Here is a 26,774-nt window from a genome sequence, read left to right on the forward strand (position 1 = left end):
GCCCCACAGCATAGTCTCAGCTCTCAGATGAAGACGCAAAATAAACCAGAATGGAGGAAACACAAACAAAAAAACGTGCCCTCCAATAAATCCTGGCTAAAGGGCAAGCCATCATTTGTGCAATTAGATTTGTAAGAACAAATCCAGGTGCCAGGGGAAAACAGCAGAATAGCTTCCTAAAAACAGTAACTCTCCTGTATAATGTCACATCCGATAACACATCATTCAAAGATAACAAAATAAAAAAAAAACACTTTAAAATTACCTGGGAGTTTATTACAAAACTACTGTGGGGTCCATTTTAGGAAAAAGATGGTTGATTAGAAGGGAGAATACTAGTTAATAAAAATGTCAACAAACATGATGACAACTGAACAATCTCTAACTAGATAACAGGGAAGTTTGGAAGCATTCTTAACTAGTAAGAACTGAACCACCTCATTTAATTGTCAAAACAAATCTACAGTAGACCGCACTATAATTCCTATTAGCACATGAGGAAATTGAGACAAAAGGCAAGTAATTATTTGCAAAGAAACAGTGCAAAAATGATAAAAATAAAACAACAAAAATAAATCCCATAGTAACCAAGTGCATCTTGGAGGGTTTAAACATAGGTCTAAATAAACCACTAGTTGGCAGCAGTATGTATGATACATGGTGAGGGGTGTGTGTGTGTGTGTGTGTGTGTGTGTGTGTGTGTGTGTGTGTTTGAAGAGAACGTACTGGAATGATCTATGATTGCCGTCTCATTTCATTAAGACATGCATCAGCACAAATATTCACACATTTTAATGAAAGAACAGAAGAAAGATGAATAAACTTCTAAATAGTGGAAGGAAAATGGAGGGTTAATTAAGTAAACCAATTAATCTAGTAGAAAGTGAAAGAGAGAAGGGAAATTAAAAATACAACTTTAATGAAAAAAGTTGGAAAATTACAAAAACAGTAAGTAAAAACGATGAGAGAAACCGAACAAACTTCCCTATTATCTGATTCCATCAGGCTGGAGATAAAAAAACAAAAACAAAAACAAAAAACAGAACGTAACTTGACACTGTTTACAAAAAGTCAACAGGAGAACAATGATTTTGATAAGTTGAAACTAGAGTAGGAAAGGGAAAATTATCCAAAAGACAGTGCTGGTTCTGTGATCATTCTAGAGGATGAAACAGACTTGCAGAGGATGTCATTTCTAAGAGTAAAGAAGAGCTACAGACTCAAATACATAAAGCGACAACATCTTAAACCACACAAAGATAAGCCAGGAAAAACTCAAGAAATTTATAAAATCACATTCTTCATGGGAACTTTAAATACATTCTCCCCAAATCTGATAGATCAAATAGAAGAAAAAAATCCTCTAATTTTGATACATGAGTTTATTGGATAACAGTATTAATATTGCTGTAATAAACACATCTTAGGCCTTATTTCTAGAAAGGGGAGGCTAACATGAGATATTTCCCAGTTTAACACCATCCAGTTTTGGAAAACAGGCCAGGTAATAAGCCAAAATTAACTCTCAACAAACACCAAAGCATTGATATTCTAGAGCAGTGATTCCCAACCTTCCTCATGTTGTAACCTTTTAATACAGTTCTTCATGTTGCCGTGATCTCCCCAACCACAAAATTATTGTCGTTGCTACCTCATAATTGCAGGATATCTGTCATGGGGCCCTTGTGAGAGGGCTGCTTGACCCCAAGGGCTCTCCACCCACAAGCTGAGAACGACTGCTTTAGAGATGATGTTATAACCCTCACCCAACAGGAGTGGAACTTAATAACTTAACAACACTGCCTCTTTTTTTTTTTTTAGAAATTTAAAGAAAAATTTAACAATTTGAGTTAAATGAGAAATTATAAAGAAAATTCCATCATATTTAAACTGTTATTCTATTCAAAACGTATGGAAGGCAGCCAACCTGATGCCCACAGGCACTTAGGATACAACTGTGTGTGTTAGAAAACAAAGAAGACCAGTTATTAACGGACTAAGTGTTCACCTCAAGAAGACAGGAGTAAAACAGAATGTGTCTAAATACAAAAGATCATTTATGTAAGCTCAAAATCATAAAACTGTGATAAGTCTTCTGTACATACTTACAGAATGTAAAACAACCTCAGACCACAGGTAACCATGGACTACCACAGAAGAGAAGATGGGATTGTAGGGTACAAAGGTCCAAAATAGATTCCAGCCATGCCTGCAATGTTGTATCTCTTCCTCTGCAAGGATCCAAAATCTTATCACTTATGAAATCTAGGCAAATGTGCCTGTTTATTATACTCTGCCATTTTAGATGCTTGAAATATTTCTTAGCTTAAAAAAATCAGAGAGAAAAAGCACAACCAGTCATTAGAATAAAAAAAGAAAAGACTCTCTGCCTTTGCAGTTGATAGAAGCACCAACATAATGCCCTTGTCTTAGGAACTAGACACAGAGGGATTGCAATTCCTGCCTTCTACACCAAATGAGAACTAGATAGCACAGAGTACAGTGTATTCAAGGATGCCAACTGCTCTCATTACTTTACCCTAAAGCTGAGAATCGTCTGCTCTTGTCTTCACGTCGATCTATGATCTGGACAAGAAATTTGTATTTGAGTTCATCTCATTTCACTTTTAAAGCAGAGGCATCATGGTTACTGTTGGTAAAGAAAAAGCATAAAATGTGCAGAATGGTAGAAGTTTCTCCTTGATATCACTCTGTAAGGCTGTAAGGCTCAATATCCCGTCTCACTGTTCTGCCAAAGTACTCCATATGAACTCCAGTGAGACGGTCACAATGAGGACGACATAGCCATGGCGGTGATCTCCGGTATTCTCTGCCACCACCAAACTGTCCATTTCTCCAACTCTCATAGACAAATTTTCTGTTCACATCACGCCTAATGTCATCCATCTCTAATGACAAGGATCTGAGATTCAGTGATCTTCCAGGGCTAAGAAAATAAGTAGCAGGTACATAGAACATATGCAGCAAATAACTGTACACTCTCCTCCATGATCAATTCATGTTTGATCATAAAAATGAAAACACTAGGCATGGATGGAGTTCTTTTGATAGATATTTTATATTTCTTAAACACAATGATGTTTGAAAACTTTTTCTACCAATTTTTTTCGTTTGTTTTTGGTTTTTTGAGACAGGGTTTCTCTGTGTAGCCCTGGCTGTCCCGGCACTCGCTCTTGTAGACCAGGCTGGTCTCAAACTCACAGAGATCCACCTGCCTCTGCCTCCCGAGTGCTGGGATTAAAGGCATTTGCCATCAACACATGGCCCACGCTTGATAATTCTGAAAGCCAAGATTTCTTGAGAACTTAAGTCAGCAGATAAATTGTAGACAGATTCCCCGTCTTCTCTGCCTTGGTGTTTTTCTCTGTTTATCTCAAACAACTGACTTGGCGGTAATTGACACCACCCTTCATAGCTTCCTCTTGTTCCATCTTTCCCACAAAAATATATACATTTCCTATATACAATATTACTTAAGTGGAGGCCACTGACAGAGAGCAAAGGATAGGAAAAGATGATAGTCTCACCTTCCTCATGCTGCAGGAGTGTCATTTGAACTCTGTGTCACACTTACTAGACACCCATTACAGGCTCTTCGCTCTAACAATGACTGAAGACCTCCTCCCATATTACATTCATGAAGAGTCATGGGTGAGTTTGGCCATTCGGGACCAACCACTGTCCTCTTATTGATATGGGTGTTTCTGCTCAGGGCTTGGGCCCTGGTCAAGCTGAATTGGTGATGGTTTATAGACATGAAGACTTGGAAGCTGAATTGTTCCTGAGATTACTTCCTCTGCTGGACTACCTACATTTGATGTTCTGGTAATTAGGCTCTAATAATAATGACTGCTATTACTAGTATTATTATTATTAATAGTTTAGAAAAGGCCAGTCACCATCTAGATTATTTCAAAAGGTCTCATCAGCTACTCAAAATAAATTATTCTCATTGTAAAGAGGAAAAGAAAGACCCATAAGACTAAATCGTTGGCCTAAGATAATACAGCAGCTACCACCAGAGTAGGATTTGAACTCAAGAGATCTCAAGACTGAGCACATGATTATCTCACTTGTACCTTCAAATACTGTGTGGTATAAAGGGAAGGAGTTCTCCAGATGCTGGTGTCACCAGTTAATCAGCAGATGATCTAATATGATGACACTAGCAGTACTAAAAGCAGAGCATCTGGTAGAGCACATGTCTCTCAACATTCTGCTTAGCCTGTGACGATCACGTACCCACTGGAAACTTTCTGTTCCTATTGCTCGAATTTGAGAATAATCACCGTTCTATAGGGAACAATGTAAATTCTATGCTTGGGGATGATTTTCAAAACTAGGGAACCATGTGGACTGGACCAGCTATTCCTAAAACATCTCAGCATTTTTCACAGACCTACGTTTAGGAACGTTCACTGAAACAGAATTCACTGGGGGCTGTCTAAACCACGGCTTTTGCAAGTGCAGAGTTAACACGATGCAGAGAGTGTAGAGGCACAAAAATGCAGCCGCCCTGGAACCCCATCCCAGCACTTCCCCTTTGGTGCATTCAGCTTAGTAAGGTAGGAGCTGGGGCTAACTTCACACACGACCATATGTGTGCTTGGGAACTCCAAAGCTGGGCCCTAACAATGTCGGGATCTCCCTGCTCACTTCCTCAGCATCGTTTCAGTTAGAAATTTAAAAAGAACTTAACCTGAATTTTCATTTTAGAAATAAGCCCTCTCACGTCAATCTCACACACATTTAAAAAATCCCTAAAGGCTCCTGCTGCTTACAGCATCCTCACACTTCAGCTTTGCATCCAGTTCTGGCTTCACAAACTGACATTTTTTTTTTTTTTCTCATTTGATCCACATCCTAACACCTCTCACTCATCTATTGCTTCAGATTTACAGAAATGTCCCCCACCCCTGAAACCACAGACCTACCAGAGTTCTGATTTTGTTCTTTTTTTCCTAACCACCGACAGTTTTGAGACTTGGCACAGATATCCTTGCCCATGTGAAGTCATTGCTCTTAGATCATGAGCTCTTAACAGAAGGAACTACTGTATCCTCCATTTGATGTGCCTTTGGTGTGCCTGTTACGACATGACCACTTACTGAAACACAATAACTTCCTTGTAAGCCATCACACTATACAGTGATGCTGCAATGAGGTATCTAGCTCTTCCAGGCAGACCCATTCCAGATTTGCCTGCACTCCAATCCTGAGTGGGAGGAAATTCACTCAGACACTAATACTGCATTGTTGCATTCTATGGCTTTTGCTTCCTTTACCACTGCAAACTCTAGAAAACGAGGACCAATTGAATTCATCCTCTTTAGAATTCATCTGCCATGTCCCTCCTGCTCCTGATTCTTTATCAGAAAGGGATCGATTGGAGGCCTCTGTTATGTTTACGTGTACAGGAAAATGGTACATGCTCATCAAGAACTGTAACAGCGACATCCAAATAGCCTATAGCTGTAAAATGACCAGATTCTCCCATACCACATCCAAACTACAAGGAAAACCACAATCTAAAAGAGTCTTTGTAGACAAATCTTACTTTATCCCATGGACATATCTTACAGATCAATTTATGCACCGGTTGTCTTTTTGTACATGCCAGCAGAAATGCCTAAGTTAGCTGAATGAGATATAAAGATGCCAAGTATGTTAGTGAAACAAAAATGAATTTGAATCTCAGAACAAGTTTTCAGCAATTTCCAGCCTTTAAAAAATGTTTTCCACAAGTCTTATGTGAAAGCCAGACACTACACAACTTACCACAATAGGAAAGACTTATTTGAATAAAAAAATGAGAAGATCCCTTAAAAGTACATGAGAAGGAGTTAATTACAAATGCCCTATGAGCACAAACCCACTTTTAGAAATGACCAAAAAGAGGAAACCAGGAAAAGGGTTAACACACCTTTGACATTTCTAATTCTTCTATTGTTATAGGTGTTTGCTTCACTAAGTATAGTTATAAAAAGGTAAGACCAAAGTTTTCTCAGAAAAAAATAAAAGCAAGGCATTACCTACACATTAAATATCAAATTAACAAAAATCAAACTGAACAGTGAGGGGATTTTTAAGGACTTTAAACAAGTTGATTTTTCTGTACAGCTTTACAAGTGACTGTATTGTCTCTAAAAGAAGTAAAGAACGGTGACTTCAATGAGACTCTTGATCTAGGGTCATAGCTCTCCCATCTTTTGGTCATAAAATAATTGTGGAGAAAGAGAATCCACTGTAGCAGTAGAGAGAGTTCCTGAGATGTTTCAAGATAAAAACTTCCTGTAGAAAAACTAAGATTCACAGAAAAACATGGTGAGGGAAGATTTAACATATCTCAAACAATATCCCGTTTGTTTTAAGTAAAATAGAATGGGAACGTGTAGCTGAGGAGCCATTGTTCAAGCAGAGTTTTCTTCTGGGTGAATATAAATGCTGCCTAAATATGGCTTTTATAGGCCAATTATGGAACTACCACAGAATCCCAAAGGCAGCCAGGGATTTAAAATGGAAACATCTAAATCCGTTGGCCTTTAGCCCCGTAAAAGGCATTTTGGTGGCCATTCTTAGAGGCCCTAGGACAGTGTGCTCAAAACACATCCTTTCAACAAAAGTCGTTCTTGAAAAAACGAAATTACTAAGAGGGAGTTTCCCACACTCATTTGTTCATAGTATATATCTTTCTCTTTCTGTATCCTATCTCTTGACAGGCTCAGAAAGAGTGTTCCTTGAGTCAGGCTGGGAATGGTATTCCAGTGAACCCGCATTCCAGAGTGCCTACCAGGAGGAAGGATTAGGGTCTGAGTCAAGCTGCTTGATTTACATTTTCCACAGGACAGGCGGCCGGGTCACCCCGAGGGGGACATGTTATGTGTGACTTTCCTCTGCTTTGCTTTCCTCTTCTGTGCAGTGGCTGTCACAGGAGCTGTATCTGCTGGGTGGGGCTATTAACAGGAAGACATGACGGTGTGCACAGTAGAGTGTTAACACATCACACCATGCAGTAAACACAGTTGGTGCTTTTGGTAAAGCCAGAGATCTGACACTTTGGGGTGAATGCCATCCCAAGTACTATCTCTTTTCGAGAGCCAGTCCCTACATGGGCTCAGGGCCCCCACTATCTCTAGTCCTTTCATTTAAATGACTTTTTACCTCATTTTGAGGTGATAACACTTCAATGGGAGTTGCTGTCTATTTCTTTACATCAGTTACACTGGATTAGATTTCCTGGTGCTTTTCCAGGGCAGACCTGACAAGAAGCTGGGCAAAGAACACTTCCTTATCTGTGTTTTCATTTCCAAGAGAGCCTTTGCATTAGAGATGGCTGCATTAGGCTCTCAGAGAACTAATACCTTGGCCTGGACTTGATTGTCTTCACTGGGATATTCTGGGTCAGGCAAGCCTGGTCATTTCTCTATAACCCTCCCTACTCCTTACTTCCACCTGCTAGGTACGCCAAGAAAGTATTAAAAAAGTATTCAATCTAATAGCAATACCAAGACTTTCCCCCTCTTTTTTACTATTGGAAACCTTTTTCTTCTTTACGAGCGTAGACATGAGTATTATACAAGAACCTGACACTTTGCAGACATACCAAGGGGAAAGTATGCAGCTCCTGCCACTCTGCAGCCCTCACCCCTCCATCCCAAGACTCTCCTGACCACACCTTCCTCCTTTTAAATATGTGCATTGCTGCAGAGAATTCTGTATTTCACGAATTCCTATTTATCTTTACTGAACAAAGCTCAAGAACTCAATAATCACCATGTTGATGTTGCCCTGCCTAGCCAAACAAACTGACCACACCCTTCCCTCAATATATATCCAAAGTAAACTGCATATGTCACAGTTAGGAAGAATTTGCAGCAATTTTATGGCTGCTTTTGAATCAAGTATCTCTTATACTCTTTGGTCCAGGCATCTAGGATATGACCTGCTATTAACACATCAAACATTTGTTAAGTGAGTGATCCAAGGAACACACAAATAAGTATCTTTTCAGAGCAGACTCTCATGCTTGGTAATAATCAAAACCAGGATGCTCACATTAAATCATTTTAGAAATACGTCCCTTGTGTGTCCCACATCTTGATAACCAGGGAAAACACTCTTCCCTCTTTTTATTTCATTTCTTTAGAATCAAAATCCACAAATTCTAGCTTCACAGAAAATGATAAAACTGGAACAATTTTGGAGTGGAAGATGGTTTACTTTTTGAATGACAAATAAACACGGTGGAGTATAGCAGTGCTGGCCACAGCTTTGTCCACCGACACCAGAATGTTCCAGGAAACGACATCTCAAATAAACAGCTTCACATCCAGTAAACCACACACCACACACACACACACACACACACACACACACACACACGAAAGATTCAATAGCAATTCACAGCAAATTGCTGCTTTGCTGCTGACGGTTACTTAGGAATGATTGATTATATTTACAAAACACAAATGTCTTATTAGATTAGTTGAATATAATTTAAGCTGATGGCTTGGGCAAAAGAGTTAATCTGTAAGAGTTGTAAAGTAGGAAGACAAAGGAGAAGACAGTAGAAAGGCTAAGCCTTAGAAAAAGGTTCTCAAATACCAGAGAGCCCCGCTGGACCAACACTTCAAATTAACAAGGCACCGAGGGACTCCAACTTTCAAGCTGCCTGACATCTCATCCAAGGGACAGCATCCAAAAGGAGTGTCATTTTTCTTGGAAAAAGATTTCCACAGAGCTTTCATAATTCACCAATTAAACTGTTTAGCCTCAATTTAATTAGGTAATATAATTATGAACCCATTTGACGGGGAGGGGAGTCTCAGGTTACTACTGCTTCTTTTCCTTTCTTTTTGGTGGTACTGAGGATCAAACTTGGGATCTCAAAGATGCTAGGCTTATGCTCTCCTACTGAATTCTATTCTCTCCCACCAAGCTCATCTAGAATTACTGGTGCTCATCCAGACCTAGTAAGTCACACAGTTGATCCAGACCTTCCTGTTAAAATACACAAATAATCTACTAATGGGAATTCAAAATCAACTTTTAAATTTTACAGCGATTATTCATTCTGCAAAGCATCAGTACTGGAAGTGATCAGAAGGCATCTAAGACACAGTAGGTTTCATATAAGAATGGAAAGTGTAAAGGAGGCATTAGGCTTCCATCATACAGATGCTGGTGGCTTAAATGTTAGTGATCCTATGGCAGCTGGCTCTAGAATTGCACTAGTACAGCTAAAATATTAAGAAGGCAGAGTGGTCACTAAGGGGGCTAAAGGTTAAAAAAAAAAGCATTGTCTTCTCTTGTACTAAAGTAGTTTTTCAGTCATGCTTATTAAGTCATAACATACAACATTTATGGAGAAATAGGGTTGGGTCAGGCCCTGTTGTAAATAGATTAGGTTAATGTTTCATTTAATTTTCAAAACAAGCATGAGAAATAGGAACTATTATTATCCTTATTTTCTAGATGGGATACTGAGGCACAAAGAGTCAAAGATTAAGGTTAGATAACTAGGAATTTGCTGATCTGAGGTATGAACAATTTACGTGGTCGAGTTCCAGTGTCCTGTGGGCTTGTATTTTATTTATTTATTTACTTATTTATTTATTCATTCATTTATTCATTCATTCAAGACAGAGTTTTCCTTTTTTTTTTCTTTTTTCAGAGAAAGAAGTTTTTAATATTGAAAGTAAGTAATACACTTACTTTCACATAAAAATTCTAGTTAGGAGATCGACAAAGAATGAGTTTGCAGTTCTTTTTTTCTCCATTTTTTATTTAAATTAGAAACAAGATTATTTTACATGTCAATCCCGGTTCCCTCTGCCTCCCCTCCCAACTAACACCCTACCTACCCCATACCCTTTCTGCTCCCAAGGGAGGATGAGGCCTTCCATAGGGGGTCTTCAGAGTGTCATATCCCTTGGGATAGGACCTAGACCCACTCCCTTGTGCCTAGGTTCAGGGAGTATTCCTCTATGTGGAAAGGGCTCCCAAAATCCATTCCTATGCTAGGGATAAGTACTGATCTACTACAAAAGGCCCCATAGATTTCTGAGGTCTCCTCACTGACACCCGTGATCAGTCCCATGCTGGTTTCCCAGCTATCAGTCTGGGAACCAAGAGTTCCCCCTTGTTCAAGTCAGCTGTTTCTGTGGGTTTCACCAGCCTGGCCTTGACCTCTTTGCTTATCACTCCTCCTTCTCTGGAACTGGATTACAGTTCACTTTAGTGTTTAGCTGTGGGTGTCTGCTTCCACTTCCACCAGCGGCTGGGTGAAGTCTATAGGATGGCATATAAGTCAGTCGGCAATCTCACTATCAGGGGAGGGCATTTAAGGTAGCCTCTCCTCTGTTGCTTAGATTGTTAGTTGGTGTCATCATTGTAGATCTCCAGACATTTCCTTAGTGCCTGATTTCTCTTTAAACCTATAATGGTTCCCAAGACAGGGTTTTTCTGTGTAGCCCTAGCTGTCCTGGAACTTGCTTTGTAAAGTAGGATAATCTCTAATTAAGAGATCCACCTGCCTCTGCCTCTTGAAAATGCTTGAATTAAAGGTGTGTATCACTATGCCCAGCTCAGTGTCCCATGTTTTTAACAGTGTGTCAACGCTGCCTCACAACGCATACGCAAAAGAAATGCTACTCTTCATTTTGGAATTTAAGTTATTAGCTCATATGAAATTTCAGAAATCTTTATTACGAGACTAAAGCTCTGAATTTAAAAGACGAACCAGTAGCTACCAAAAACAAAAACAAAACAAAGAAAGAAGCAAAAACCCAAATAACAACAACAGAAACTGAACCCAGCGTTTTCAGATAGGACTACAGATACTCATTCGCCCCTGCATGTTGTTTGACATTTATTCATGAAATTGAGTTGAAATCAATTAACCATGATTTAGGGTCCCATGCCAAGGACCAGAGCTCAGAGATTCAGTATGTAGAGAATACCCAATTTTTGTTTCAATCTAGAGCAAATAAAATACTCTGGAGGATTATAATTGAGTAGAGAGGAGGAAAACGAAGACCAGAGTGTTCCAATGATCTGCCCAAGGCCAGGAAAGAAGTCTGTAGAACAGAGTGACCTAAACCCAATTCAGATGAACTAGTTTCTCTTTTTAGTCCACCAGTCCATTTCCATCAAATTGGCGAAACTCACTGAAATAAAGTTAATTTCCAGAATAAACGTCTGTGTTCCAGAAGGACAAATGTTTTACTTCTCCATATTTCTCCCTAGAACCCACTTTGTTCTGGGATGATTGAGAGGGAAAGCGAGACACCACCAAGGGATGGGAAGGAGGGGGGACTCCACATAAAAATCTAGACCTTCTCTGAAGGTGTGCATTTGGGTTTTATTTGTTGTGCAATAATTTATTTGGGTTTTATTTGTTCCACTCTTGAACCTGACACAGTTTTAGAAGTAGCCATTGAAAGTCTCTCTGTGCTTCCAGCAATGCCTGTGGGCAAGTGTGGAGGTCTCCATCTCTGGGCTAAGGCTCTTTGTACAGGCAGCACACCTAAACCTCTCTGTGTGCCTGGGATCTACACAGGGCTTTACAGAAAGCATGGCGGCTGCTCAGTGCATCTTTTTCTATCATGCATGGTAACCATGATGATGATGGACTGTTTAGAATGTGCAATTCAAGATTTCCAATTAGTTTGTTAAATTATTTTTCAAAAGATCCCGAGTTAATTTACCTAGAGATACTTTATTCGTTTATTTATGTGTCCTTCAAATCAGGGCAATTGTTCTTACCCTCCGTCCCAAGGACATTTGACAATATCTAAGACACTTTGACTGTTACAATTTTGGGGGGAGGTGGTGAATGGTAGTGGCAACTGGTGGGTAGAGTCTGGGGTGTTATGAAATCACTCACCATAATCTGAAAATGTCAATAGTGCCAAGATTGAGAAATACATAAAAATACCACACAAGCCGGGCATTGATGGCGCATGCCTTTAATCCCAGCACTCGGGAGGCAGAGGAAGGTGGATCTCTGTGAGTTCGTGGTCAGCCTGGTCTACAAAGCTACACAGAAAAAACCTGTCTCAAAAACAAACAACCACCACAACAAAATCACAAACAGTTTTTCATTTCTACGTTTTAAAACACAAGTAAGATATAAATTAAAATAATGCATCAAAGATGTGCTTAAAACAAGGCCATTTCGGCAATCTACTTTTAGGAAGACCAGCAATTATTTCCTTTTTGAGATAGAATCTCACATAGCCCAGGCTGGCCTTAAACTCACTATATTCCTGAGGATGACCTTGAATTCTTGGTCTGCTTGCATTCTCCTCCTGATTACTACAATGGCAGACATGCACCAACATATCCATTTTTTTGAATTGCTGGGGATTGAACCAATGGCTTCATGCATGTTAGGCAGACATTTGACCAACCCAGCTTCTATGCAGAAGACCAGAATTTCTTAGAGATTTCCTATAAAAATTACAGGAACTCATGAGTTTAGAGACATATGTTGTTGTGGGATATTTGTATGCTATCTGAAGATACATGGCTGTGATTGATTTAATAAAGAGATGAACATCCCATTGCTAGGCATGAGTTATAGGTGGGACTTCTGGGCAGAGACCGGAATTAGGAGGAGATAATTGAAGTGCTGAGGAAAAGGATAAGACATACAAAATGTAACGAAAGGTAAAGAGCCACAAGGCAAAACATAGATTGATATAAATGGGTTCACTTACGTTATAAGAGCTAGTGAGACAAGTTTAAGGTCAGCCTATCTTTCATAATTAATAATAAATCTGAGTGTCATTATTCGTGGTTTGGTGGCTGATGAAAAAGCATACTACATTGTCACCCAACGTGGGTGACATGTTTCTGCATAGGACCTTAGAAAGCTTTTTAAAAAAGTTCCAAGCACACAAACACGCGGAGCCAGTCTTCCTAGTCGTGCAGTCTCTCAGGCAGGCTACAGAGACATGGCTCCTGGCTGCTGCCTTCAGGCTTGAGCCAGCCAGCACCATGTGGGTTTAAGATTCAGATGTTCAGAGAAGGCTACAGGCATGCAGTGAAGTGATCCAGACTGAGAAAACAGCAAAAAAATGAGTATAGACAAAGAGAAAACAATAGTGTAAAAGTAACAAAGTCTTAAAGAGAGAGTAAAGTAATATAAAAGAAAAAAGCCACAATACACAGGGCAACTGGATCCTGTATGGTACCTTGTTGACTTTGAATTTTTTGAAGGCTAGGGAGTGAATGACAGCTGCTGAGAGATATTGGATTATGAAAGGGACTGATGAATCAACCCAGCCTATATACTTTAGAGATGTCTTGGTTTCAAAGTGGAAGTCGGGAAATGTGTTGTAATTGGGGAAGAGGTTATTCCTCTGTTTCCACAGGAAACAAACAGTATGGTTCTCTTCAAAATTAATAAAGGTCAAATTTGGTTGGGGGAGACCTCCTGAAAATCTTGGCTACAGACATGAAGAAAGAAACCAAGAAAGACTACAGGACAAGTGACATGCTGATCTCAGAGAGGAGCTCTGAGACCGGATGAGACCTGATAAATCTTGTTGGCTACAGAGCCCTTGTGACTTATTTTTACATGCTGTATTTTCATATAACATGAATAGAGATTTGTATCCCAGTTTGGTTATACAGTCCAAACAGACTTATAAAATTAAGAGATACTTTTTACCTGTTCAAACACAAAACAACAAGAAAAAAATCACCTTTAGCTGACTTGTACACACTGCACATTCCATACTTGTGTTAATACAGATACGTATGTTACCTTTAAAACTTGGTGTGTTTTCAGAACAAAAGGACCAGACAACAATGAAGACAAGACAAACAGCCCAGGTGATCCAGGCTCTCAGAATTCCACTGTTGCAGTTTCCTCAAAAGTCCACATCCAGAACAACTTCAAAGCTGCAAACTGAGACAGTCCAACCCACAGACTACCCCAGCCAGATTGCAGATAAGCCCTACATTTTCCCATCATACCATGACTAGACAACATCGAGCTCTCTCTGGACTTGACCCTTATCTTAATTTTCTCAGGGTCCCCTAAAGATGCCATCATCCCCAAACAACAGAAAGTAATCTAGAGAACATGATGCCCACATTCCCAAGAGGTGGAATATATGGTTTTTGGTCATTTGGTGGTTTGTTATCATTTAGGGGGTTGGTTATAAATTGTTACTAGTCATAGTCAGGGAGAAATTTCTATATTTCTGTATATATATACAGAAATATAGAAATTGTGTGATAAAAGGGTGGATTGTTGAGTATACTTTTGAACAACCACTAGCCTCAAATATTTTACGTTGGTATGGGTTTTTGTATATTGATACAAATTAAGGTTATTTTTGTTATACTGTATATATGTTTCTACTTTTGTTTAAGGTATTCTACTTATGCAACTCATTAAAAAATGTAATGTAGTGTTTTAGTCCTTAAGAACTATTTAGAATAATAAAGAAAGATAGGTTAGTAGTTAGCTGTCTATAGCAAACAAACTTATAATCATGTTAGGTATTTTTTCAAGGTCAAACAGAGATATATTTTAAATAGATAAATGGTCTTCAAACACTTCAAAAACCTACAGAATATGGCATTTAAGTGTTTTAATAACATAAGGATTTTAATGACAATGAGACACATCGACTCCTGGCCGCACTAATTTACTTCAGAAAAGGATGCTGGGCACCAAACAATCTCCATAAGGATTTTACTTTAATTGTGACAAAGTTAGTCCCTGGGCAGAGACTGCCTTCCCTCGACTGCTGACAGTACGATGTCCAAACTGGACAAACAGTACACAAGGAAGGCAACTGCCAAACTTTGTCAAGACAAAGTAGGAGAGTCCTTCAAAAACTTCTTATTTCAGTACAAGCAGATTGCCACCACTAATCACTGAACTGAACTGGAATCCAGTTGCAGAGAAGGACAAGTGATGAGCAAAGGGGTCCAGACAAAGCTGGTGAAACCCACAGAAACAGCTGACCTGAACAACAGGGAGCTCTTGCTCCCCAGAAACCAGCATGGGACTGATCCAGACCCCAGGAACATGGGTTTCAGTGAGGAGACCTCAGAAATCTATGGGGCATCTGGTAGTGGATCAGCATTTACTCCTAGTTTACGAATAGACTTTGGGAGCCCATTCTACATAGAGGGATACTCCCTGAGCCAAGACACATGGAGGCGGTCCTAGGCCCTATCCCAAAGGATACAACAGACTCTGATGACACCCTATGGAAGGCCTCACCATCCAGGGGGAGCAGAAAGGGTATGGGATAGGTAGGGTACTAGTTGGGAGGGGTTGCAGGGGAGGAGGGGAGGGAGAAGGGAACTGGGATTGACATGTAAAACAATCTTGTTTCTAATTCAAATAAAAAATGTCTATCAAATGTTCTTGGCCTGTAGGCTGAAGAGGGATGCCCCAGCACTACAGAGGAATCTTGGATGACTATTTAGGCAATAACACATCCCTCTCATTTCTATTGTTTTAGAAGTTGTTTGTTCTGCACTTCCTGTTTACTCAGGTCATTTTATATCCTTCTTGCATCTCTGATGGAGGTAAAGATGACAGAGTTATAGTTACAGTTTTCCTTGTTACCAAATTAAAAAAAAAAACTCACACAAGAGGTATAAAGTGTATAAGGTTGAGAGACATAAAAGCTTAAATTGTTTATCTAAAAAAATGTTTTTAGGTCTAAAAAGATAGTTTTAGGTTGGTAATACAAATTATTATAGAAAATGTTTCAGGTATAAAACTTTAAATTCATCAAGATAAGATAATAGAGCATTTTCTCCAAATTGCCAAATACATATGAATTAAACATTGTAAATGTAATTCTTACTTGATAATTGTTCTTATTGTATTTAGTTAGAGTTAAAACCTTTCCTTTTTATTTAGGCAGAAGGGGGGAAATGTTGTGGGATATTTTTACGCTGTGTGAAGGTGTATTGCTGTGATCAGTGTAATAAAAGTCTGAATGGCCAGTAGCTAGGCAGGAGGTATAGATGGGGTTTCTGGGGACAAAAAAAGGAGAGGAGGAGGAATCTAGGTATGAGGGAGACACCAGGAGACATGGAAAAGAAACAGAAGGTCCAAGACTGAAGAGGGGTAATACCTCATGACAGAATGTAGATTAATAAAAAAAAAAATGGGTTAACTTAAGTTATAAGAGCAAGTGAGACAAGCCTAAGCTAAGGCCAAGCTTTCATAATCAATAACAAGTCTGCATGTGTCATTATTTGTGAGCTGGCTACCCAAAGGAAAAATCCAATTATAATATGTGCTTAAATAACCAATTAATATTTTGAGCTCTATGCCATCTGAAACAGAACTTATTCTACAGCTTCCATCTAGGATATTCTACTGATGAAGCACTTCAAAGCCACCACTCTCTAGTTCAGACAGGGAACTCCTGATTCAGACTTTTCTACTGTTTCTAACCACCATATCCACCCTTTTGACAAACATATCAAAAGGGACTGTGCATACTTCATTTGCATATATAGTCAGCAAAAGAAGCCACTTATGATATTAGCCATGTCTTTAAATGCCTGCTCTTCTCAGCCATATCTAGGTCCTTTTTTTTCTCAAACTGGGTTCCTGCCATGGCTATGGTAATCATTCTTTTACCACGAACCCTCTGATTTCTATAGAAAAGTGACCGGCTTTTTTCCACCGTCCTCACAGACTGATGCTATCTTACGAGGAGAAGATAAGGAAGTGGGGAGCGGTTCATTCTCTGCTCTTGGCCTCGGTCTTACACAGCCTCCAACTGATGTGGTCACATTTGTTCTGGTTTCATTTTCTCGCTCACTTTCCTCAGTAGATGACAAAAGCATTGGGTACTTCAGATGTCTGGAGCACACTTGAATGAGAAACTTCTGAATATTTCTATCCTGGCAGCAAACTGAGAAATATATAAACCACGGGAGCATCTTTGCACGCACCACAAAAAACCGAATCCATTACGGAATTTCTATAGAGTTAACGAGTCACTACTGAGACCCTGATGTCTTGGTTAAAGGCTTTTTATAAATATTTACCCAGATCTTTAACGAGTGAGAGAGCTTCCCATGATATGAAGGCTCCACCACCGTCATCCATGGCGCCCTGGCCAACATCCCAGCTGTCCAGATGTCCGCTGACCAGTACAACCTATCATAAATAATAAGAAGAAAACATTAAGCAAAATGACATCAAGGAAGACATCCAAGTATTTCAAACATGAGGATCAAAAGTTTTGTATTTGTGTCTTAAAAGGCACACATTGTTTCTATTGGGGAGCATGATATAGCCGCGTTGGTACAATTCCAAATTCATTTTCAGAGTGGTGACAGCCCTTCCCTTGAAACTCTCTATCATAACTCTCAAACATAATATTGACTGCTGAAGGCATTTGTTCATTGCTGAATGGTTTTTAAAATTTTTATCTTATAGCTTAAAGTCAAAATTACATTTAAAAGGAGTACAGAACTTCAACCATATTTTCGACTGGCTATTGATTCCAGATCTTGATACTCATTAAACTTATCAAATTACATTGAAAAGCAAACATTGGAACAATAATTTGTTTTTAAAAATGATTGTGTTCTTTAAGTCATAAATTGCTTCAGTGTTGAATAAAATAAGACTTAAAACCTAGGTCTAATTGAGCGGAACATTTAAGAGAGATTTCTATTTGGGTTAGGGTAAATATAAAGAAATGTGGAGATTAAAAGTTTAACCACTGCAAATTTAAATGTTATTTAAGGGATCATCAGTAATTCTCTTTCAAAAAGCATGAAAGTGATTTCACCAGAACTAAAACAAACCTTTCCTTCCATTGCTAATGATAGAATCTAAGACCTCATGAGTGCCAGAGAAGTGCTAGACTTCCATGTCACACACCTAGATGTTAGTGAATTAATATGTGTGCACACATCTCCAACAATCTAAAAACCAAATAAAATGGTGCTTTGTCAATAAAACATTGATATAAAGGATATCCTGGTCCCTATTCATCATATGATACTCAAACATGGTTCAGATAGATTACAGAGCTGGATAACGACTTTAAGGAAAACAGCTTTGTCAACTTAGAGTGGGCGATAGTTTCCTAAGATATACAAAAAGAATCATTAGCCATAAAATAGTAAGTTAGACTTTGAAAGAGTTAAGAATATCTCCTCATCCAAGGAACCTTTAATAGAGTGAAAAGGTATTTTACTGGGAGAAAAAAATCCATCTATAATGCAATAAAGGACTTGTATACATGAGTTGTATAAAGAATTCCCACAAAACAACAGCAAACCGTCAACTGATAGAGAAACGAGCAAAATAATCATACTAACAACTGTCATACTTACAGAAAGATATACAAATTACCAATAACCATAGAAAAAAGTACTCAGGATCATTATTATCAAAGATATAAAAACTGAACCACATTAAATCTTTAGCCACCAGATAGCTAAAATAAAAAATGACAAATAGTGTCAGAAGGCAGCACAACTAAATTCTCAAACATTGCTGGTGTGCGGGTGTTGCATACAACCACCCTGGAAAACCATCTGATCTATGGACTGTGAACATAAATACAGACTATGACCCAGAAATCTTACTCCTAGTTGTTCAGTGTATCCAAAAGTGTGTGTGTGTGTGTGTGTGTGTGTGTGTGTGTGTGTGTGTGTGTGGTGTGTGTGGTGTGTGTGTGTGTGTGTGTGTGCTTCAACTAACTATGATAGTTTCCATAACAGGATATTAATAGCCATGTCCTCCTCTGAAAGGGAAAATAACCAAATATCTGTTAAAAACAGAATGAATAAATTAATTGTATTCATGAGTGAAGCACCACACAACAGTAAGAATAAATACAAATGATAAACAGCATGAAGAATTAAAGAAGCCAGATTAAAAAAAATAATAGACTGTGTATAACTCTGTCTACAAAAAGCATAGGGACAAAAAAATAGGAAAGTGGTTCCCTTTGTCAAGAAGTGTGAGAATGGAAGGAGATTTTGTAGAGCTGTCATGCTTCTGATTCGGACACTAGTTATGTAGTGTACTTAACGCATACACTTAGCATGTGTGAACTCTCCCTGGCAGCATTAAACTCAACAGCATTTTTAGAAGTCCAGCATATTAATACCGATGCACAGCAAGCTGTCAGAAAACCAAAGCTGAATCAATCTTCTTGATGGCTAACATGAAAATTCATCATTATCTTGGGGGACAGTTTGGGCCTAAAATATCAGTGAGACCTTTGCACTGCCTGCTTCCTGAGCAGCTGAAAGATCTCCTGGTGACTTACAGCCAGCCCAGCCTAGTATGACTTCATCGTAGTCACAAACAAGGATAATGCCCCAGACTAATAAATGGCCATATAATGAACCCGAGTAGTTTGTTTCTAAGGGGGGAATTAAAAACAAAACAAAAACAAAGAAAAAAAGAGCATGTTGCAATAGCAGAGTCTTCTGACTGAGAAAGTGGAATCACCCCAGAGAAGTCAGGGTGTGCTCTGTCACAGCCTCACGGCCCAGGACTGTTGTTCCAGTAAGGCTGCCATAGACTAAAATGCAAAATTTCTTTCTTTCTTTCTTTCTTTCTTTCTTTCTTTCTTTCTTTCTTTCGTTCATTCAGGAGTAACCACATCAAGGTAGCCATCATCATTTTGTATTTCTGAATTCTTCCACAATTACTGAGTTCATTTTATAACTGTATTTCTTTGTGTCCCTGATAAGCTTCCACTCTCCAGATAGCAATCACCACTCACATTAGCAGTTATGACAGGAAAGATTGCTTGGAGTAGTAAACAATTAAATTATATACTATATGATCAGACCTTTGCCCCAGTTCTATAAAGAAAAAAAGATATCATTTTGATTGTGAGAGTTTTATAAACATTTTTCAAATAATAAAATGTTGGGGGCCACAATCTGAGAGTAATAAATTCAGTATCTATTTTAATAGGATAATCACAAAATTGACCTCTAATTGGTAGCATTTTAAAAAAGCAAACTTCAATTTTCCTCATCGTGAAAGCTTCTACATACATGTAGAAGATTTCAGTGAAAATTTCATTCGAAATGGTACCAGGCCAGTCTTTAAAACTCTACTGCAGCCTTGAAGAAAACCATCCAGAAAAATATACAAACTCACAGGGCTGCTGAGAACCTGTCCTGGGCCAGGGTCAGGCACAAATGAACACTAATTGCAATAAAGTCAAAGCTGATGTAAGCAAGAAAAACAGAAACAGACTGCTTGCACCTGGCGAAGGGGAACATCACCCCTTCATCCTAATCCCTACAGCATAAACAGTTAAGGAAGAAAAGTCGGGGTACCTCCTACTGTGTGCTGCCACTTAGAGTCAGGCAGAGCTCCTAACCATCTCCTCCCCTCAAGTGGCCTTTCCATTAACTTTTCTTCTAAATGCGTCAAACAGTAAGAAGCATTGCAAGCAACAAAAAGTGGCAACAGCAGCCAAAGAAAGACAACAGGAAGATGAATGGGGAGTCTGGTTATCTCAAGTGTGAGGTGTGTTCTCCTGAAGCGAGCATGCGTTAGCATACCCCTAGTGGCTACCAGATGCTCGGGCCTGGGTATAAAGCAGCCTGGGGGACTAGACTGGTAAGGCGCAAACCCTAGCCACCTTAGCCTTAGCCGCTGTGGCTCTGAGAATGGAAAAGGATAGAATTAAGGGAAGCCAAACACAATAAGCACCCTCTTACGTTATTGTCATGTCCTGAGACTCTGGATCCAAATGGATTTCCCTCATTAAAAGATGAACAAGAACACCAACAGAAACACGACAGAACAAGAGAGAGTGGTCCGTGAGGCCGTCTGTTTTTATGAAAATGCTCTGATATGCGCCATCAGAGAAAACACATCAGGGTCTTTAGCTCTTACATTATGCACGATGTGCTTCTACAGTTTCACTATGTGCTAGAGATGCAGAAATAAGCAAATATTCTGTTCCAAGTGAATCACATTCTGGAGGAGAAGACAAAAACCAAGCAAATAGATATATTGTAAGTGCAGTTTTATATGTTATACAGACAAAGCTGGCATGATGGCAGGCAAACATCTGTGGCCTCAGTCCTGGGAGGCTCAGGCAGGTAAACTGACAGTTTGAGACCAGTTGGGCTACACAGAAAGTAAGTCTATGTTATTAAACAATAAAGAGAAATGGAGAGGGAAAGATGGCCACAGGGAAAGGGGCAGAGGAAACAGAAGGATGGTGACAGGAACTAGAAATATTGTATGTAGGGCAGTCAGTTCTCTCCCTAAGGAGATAGCATTTGAATATGGAGACTGCTGTTTGAATAAAAGTGGCCCCCGTGGGTCCATAGGGAGTGCCACTGTTAGGAAGTGTGGCCTTGATGGAGTGGGCGTGGCTTTGTTGGAGGAGGGGCATCACTAGTGGGCGGGCTTTGGGGTTTCAGATGCTTAAGCCTGGTCAGTGTGTCACAGTCACATTCTGCTGCCTCTGTGGATCCAGATGCAGACCTCTCAGCCACCTCTCCAGCAACAGGTCTGCCTGCACGCCACCCTGCTTCCCGCCATGACAACAACTGACTAAACCTCTGAACTGTAAGCCACCCCAAGTGTTTTTCCTTCAGAAGAGTTGCTGTGGTCATGGTGTCTCTTCACAGCAGTGGAACCCTGACGAGGACGGAGACCTAACATTCTAAGCAGCTTGGTAACACATTGCAGAAGCCCTGAGTGGAAACAAGGGCGGTATGGTTTGAGGACTGGTAAGAATCTGGTGTGAATATGGTACCGCAACAGTAGCTGCTCAAAAGATGTGTGATGGGGGATGTCCTTCTGTGTTTCTCTTATTGGTTAATGAATAAAACACCGACTGGCTGATTGGCCGGACAGGAAGTAAAGTAGCTGGGCAGAAACTTGCCACTAGCTAACCATAGAGGTCTGGAGATCGGTACAGATAGACAGGAAGTGACATAGCTGTGCAGAATCAGGATATAGGCAGGGACGGAGAGGAAATCGCTCTCTTCTCTGCGGAGATGCTTAGCAGACACTATGTGAGACTGAAAAGGGGTAAGAGGTCTGGACCCTTCTCCTGTAAGATGAGACCACGTGGAAATACTTAGATTAATAGAAAGGGGTTAATAATTAAGACAGAGCTAGCCAAGAAGAAGCCCAAGTCACTGGCCAACAAATGCATAATTAGCATCCGTGTGTTCATTTGGGACAAGGTGGCTGCAGAACCAGGCTGGTGGGAAAGAGTGCTCGTTACAGATGTGGAAACTGTTGGGGACACAAAAACACGAAAGCCCACAGAGGGGAATTCCATTATTTTCTAACTGATAAGAAGCCGTGCGGGAATCATAGCATCCCATTTATGTGTGACAGTCACTGCTAGTGGGTAAACAGTGAAGAATGAGGAGAAAACGGGCCTGTGTGCTGAAACTAATTCACCCAAAATCAGTTTATGAGGGAAAGCCAGCCAGCCATAAGAGAATCCCCTGTTCCTAGCAATAAAGAAAGTAAAATAACCCACGAAACACACAACTTTCTAAAAAGTATAACTTCATTTTGACCACGACGGTTAAATCTCAGGAGATAACATGGACCTCCAAGGAGAAATGAAACAGCACGCTGTTGACCTTTGGCAGGAGAAGTCGGCAAAGCAGGAGCATTGGAAATGCCAACCAATGTGTGTGAGCGTGGGCAAGCATGAGCACTTAGAACTCCCGAAACCCCATGTAGGAGTTTTAGTGTTCTTAGTCATATGTCTGTGAGGAGACACCATGACCTCGGCAACTCTTATAAAGGAAAATATTTAATTGGGGCTGGCTTACAGTGTCAGAGGTTTAGTCCTTCATCTTATGGCAGGAAGCATAGAGGCGAGCGGGCACACATGGTGCTGGAGAAGGAGCTGAGAGTTCTATATCTGGATCTGCAGGCAGCAGCAAGGAAGAGAGAGACACTGGGCCTGGCTTGAGGTTTTGAAACCTCAAAGGCAATCCCCAGTAACACACTTCCTCCAAAAAGGCCAACCTTTCAAATAGTGCCACTGCTTAAGCATTTAAATATATGAACATACGGGGGACATTTTTTTTTTTTTTTTTTGGTTTTTCGAGACAGGGTTTCTCTGTGTAGCTTTGGAGCCTATCCTGGCGCTCGATCTGGAGACCAGGCTGGCCTTGAACTCATAGAGATCCCCCTGCCTCTGCCTCCCGAGTGCTGGGATTAAAGACGTGCGCCACCAACGCCCGGCACGGGGTAAATTCTTAATCAAACCATCACAATTAGGCACCCATTTTCTATATCTTTCACACAGGCTGCCATTTCGTGATCCCAAGAAAGATTAGGTTCAGGGAAAAGCCCCAGGAAGCTGCTTCAATGGCACTGGGATGTGGATGCTTCTGGAAGGCAGGCCACACTTCCAGAACCTTCTCTGTGTGAGGTAGAAAATGGTACTGCCCATCACTTCTTGCACAAGTTGGGGGCTATGAGTAGAATCATTGGAACTACACTTCCTTCCCTGCAATGACATGGAAGAAGACACCCATAGCTTTGGGGAAGGCAGAGCCCTCATATCCAGGGTGCCACAAGGGCAGGTTGCAGAGATCTAAGTCTCTAGTGTAGGAAGGCATAGTATGGGTGGAACAGTGAAAAGGGAAGAAATAACAAAAAGTCCACTCTTGATCTCAGGCACCCAGGGAGGAACAAGAAGGAAAGAGGAACAAGAAGCCACACTTTCCAGAGCAGACTCCTGATGGTGATGGACCAGTAGACTGAATGGCTTGTGTCTTTGGAAAGGTGTAAGCAGAGAGGTACATGGTGAGGTGCAGACATGCAAAATTCCCAGAGCCAAGGGTGGGCCTAGGACACTGGACCCACTCTCCCAGCAACCCAGACCCAAAACTAAAACTGAGGAGCTTTAGCTTACAAAGAATCTGAACACCCGGGTTAAGAACAGAGACTATATCCAAACCTAACTCTACAGAGTAGATCTATCCAACCCTCTTCCTACTGATGGCCACAGAGTAGAAGAGGGTACATAAACATGGTACATAAACAATGTTAACCTCAGGCTCTTCTGGTCTCCTACACATGATATCTAGTATCTGATAGAAAATGGTGAAATACATACTAGGCAAAAAATAAGACCCACTGTCAGGGCCAGACCCAAATATCACTGAGACATTTACGTTATTAGACAAAGATTGCTTTAGAATATAAATAAGATGTCTGTAGATCTAATAAAAAAGATGGGTGATTTTATTAGAAATGTCAAGACTATAATACTGAACTATACATGTTTGAAAAATACAGCATATTTATAGATGACTTAATATTTAAATGTTCATGTTAAAAATTCAAACTTTCAGTATCTTTATAGCTTCATCAGAGAGTAGAAGATGTTTTAAAAGAAGGTACAATATGGTTAGACTTCAATGCCAACTTTACTGAATTTGGAATCACCATAGATATGTGTTTATGGGAATTTTCAGAGATGTTTAACTTCAGGGGCAAGGTCCCATCCTGAATGTGAGTGGGACCACTCATGACTGTGGCACCAGACTGAATAAAACCAGAAGGCGGCAAAGGGCAGATGAGACGTGGTGGTCTCCTTTCTCTACTTTCTGAACAGTACCTTTTATCAATCTGCCCCTGCCATTTATGCCAGGACAAACTCCATCCCAATAAAGCAAGAGCCAAATAAACCCTCCTCTGTTAAGCTGCTGCTTGTTAGGTATATGGTTACAACAAGAAGTAATTGGTATAGAAAATTTGTGCCAGAGTTGGGCTATTGCTGTGACAAACTCATCAAGTGAATTTTAAACACTGAAACTGATTTATGGGCAAAATTTGGAAAAGTTTGGACCTCTTGGATACATAATATCTGGAATGTTATCAATGGAGCTTAATGAGTTATTCTGGTGGGAGTGCAGAATACTAGAAAGTCAAATGTAGAGAGAAGCCACATCTCACGAAGTCCCATGGGGAATAAACATTGTATCAGGAATGGATAAGAGGCAATCGTATTACAATGTGTCAAAACATCTGACCACATTCTGCCCATGTCTTGAGAACCCTAGTGAGGTTTATTAAGTGAAAGATAGATACTAATTTGTTTTATGGGCTGTGGTGTGTTGCTGTTCTCTGTTCCTCTTCTGATCTAAGGTTAGAGAGAGCATCATGATAAGAGAAATACACATTTTGGCGAGAAAGGAGTAAGACTTTTTTTTTTTTGGTTTTTTGAGACAGGGTTTCTCTGTGTAGCTTTGGAGCCTATCCTGGCACTTACTCTGTAGACCAGGATGGTCTCGAACTCACAGAGATCCGCCTGCCTCTGCCTCCCGAGTGCTGGGATTAAAGGCGTGCGCCACCAACACCCCGCAAGTAAGATATCTTAAAGTTGCAGGCAGTCATAGAGAACAGCTGCACCCATAAGAGATTGTGGAAGTTAAGACAAACCCTTCCCACCCTTGCACTGGGACAACAGGAAAGGCACCTTGAAGTCAAGTCCTACCCATCAAAGACTCTAGCTAGTAAAAATACAAACGTGAAAGAAGGAAGACAAGACTGAAAATGCTGGTTATGGGCTTTCTGCTTTTCAAAACCAAATGCCTAGGGATGTGTTTTCCCAGGTTCAGACACCAAAGTGTGTGCAGAAGCCACCACAGTTGTAGAAGGGGCCCACCCAAACCCCAAGTACGCAGGAAAACATGCAAGCTTTATCCTCATCTCATGGTACTGCTCTGTCAGGACGCAAAATTCAAGAGTTGTATGGTCCTGAAGGCTTGGACCAAGGCACCTGTGAGCCACTGAAGCCATGTAATTTATAGAAGAGTCAGGTTCTCTTATATAAACTGTGCAGGTATTTATATAAGCTGGTCATACTCCTGATCAACTGTCAGTAATAGGGTGCTCCTGTGATAGTAATAATGCTCCATTTTATAAACATATAGCCCAATCAGAAGTTAGAAACATACATGTTTTTTTTGCGTTTTGCTTTTGTGGTTTATCTGAAGATGCTTCGTGCTCCTCAGTTTATTTTTTCTGATGCATATATTAAGGAGTTGCAGGAGTCTCAGGGCTACAAAATTTGAAGACTGACATATTTCCAGTCCCAGGAAATCCTCAATTTTACATCAACAAAGATAATTAAGTGTTTGAAAAGTCTGATGTATTAAAAATGAAGAAGAGAAGCCAGGCCAAGGGCTACTGCTACAGCTCTCATGCTCCTCTGGTTGCTTTACAATAGGTTATGTGGAATCTACTTTTGATTTATTTTCTTTAATATGTAATCCTTTACTTGACAGCAAACAAAATCTGCCACATTATACACTTATACATTACATGTGTAAGTGTAATGAGGACGCTTAGCAATTTGTCCCTACCAGATTGACATGGGCAATTTTGTAACCTTCTCTAAATGGTGCTTCCTTAACTGTGGAGTGAGAGTCATCATACAGACTTATTTGCGAATTTAAGTCGTAAGAATTAAATGTGATGATGACTTACACTATCATAGTGCCTGGCACAAATATGAACTCCTTAAATGTTGGCCTGTATTGATTTTGCTCTAATTATATCAAGATGGCCTCAGAAAATTGCATACAATCCTCTCTTGGAAAGATCCCCTTGGGCTTTTGTAGCATACACAGATTCCTACAGATTGCTTCACAGGGCAGTAGTTCAATGTAGAGTTCTGAGTGCTGCCGGTTTGAAGCAGAGGGAGTATCAGTCGCAAGCACGTGGTATTTAGAAACGGGACAAATATTCTAAAAATGCTGTA

General features: G+C 40.1%; 1 protein-coding gene across 3 annotated transcripts in view; it reads right to left on the reverse strand.

The window, feature by feature from the left end:
* Cpq (carboxypeptidase Q) overlaps positions 1-26,774 on the reverse strand; it is a 369,164-nt gene that overhangs the window by 127,291 nt on the left and 215,099 nt on the right. For all 3 annotated transcript variants that reach the window (XM_035449658.1, XM_027431533.2, XM_027431536.2), the window contains exon 5: positions 17,068-17,179. In XM_035449658.1, coding sequence (XP_035305549.1) covers positions 17,068-17,179 — 112 coding nt within the window. The remainder of the gene's footprint in view (positions 1-17,067; positions 17,180-26,774) is intronic.

The sequence above is a fragment of the Cricetulus griseus genome, chromosome 10 (assembly GCF_003668045.3).
Source record: "Cricetulus griseus strain 17A/GY chromosome 10, alternate assembly CriGri-PICRH-1.0, whole genome shotgun sequence".
Taxonomy (NCBI): Eukaryota; Metazoa; Chordata; class Mammalia; order Rodentia; family Cricetidae; genus Cricetulus; species Cricetulus griseus.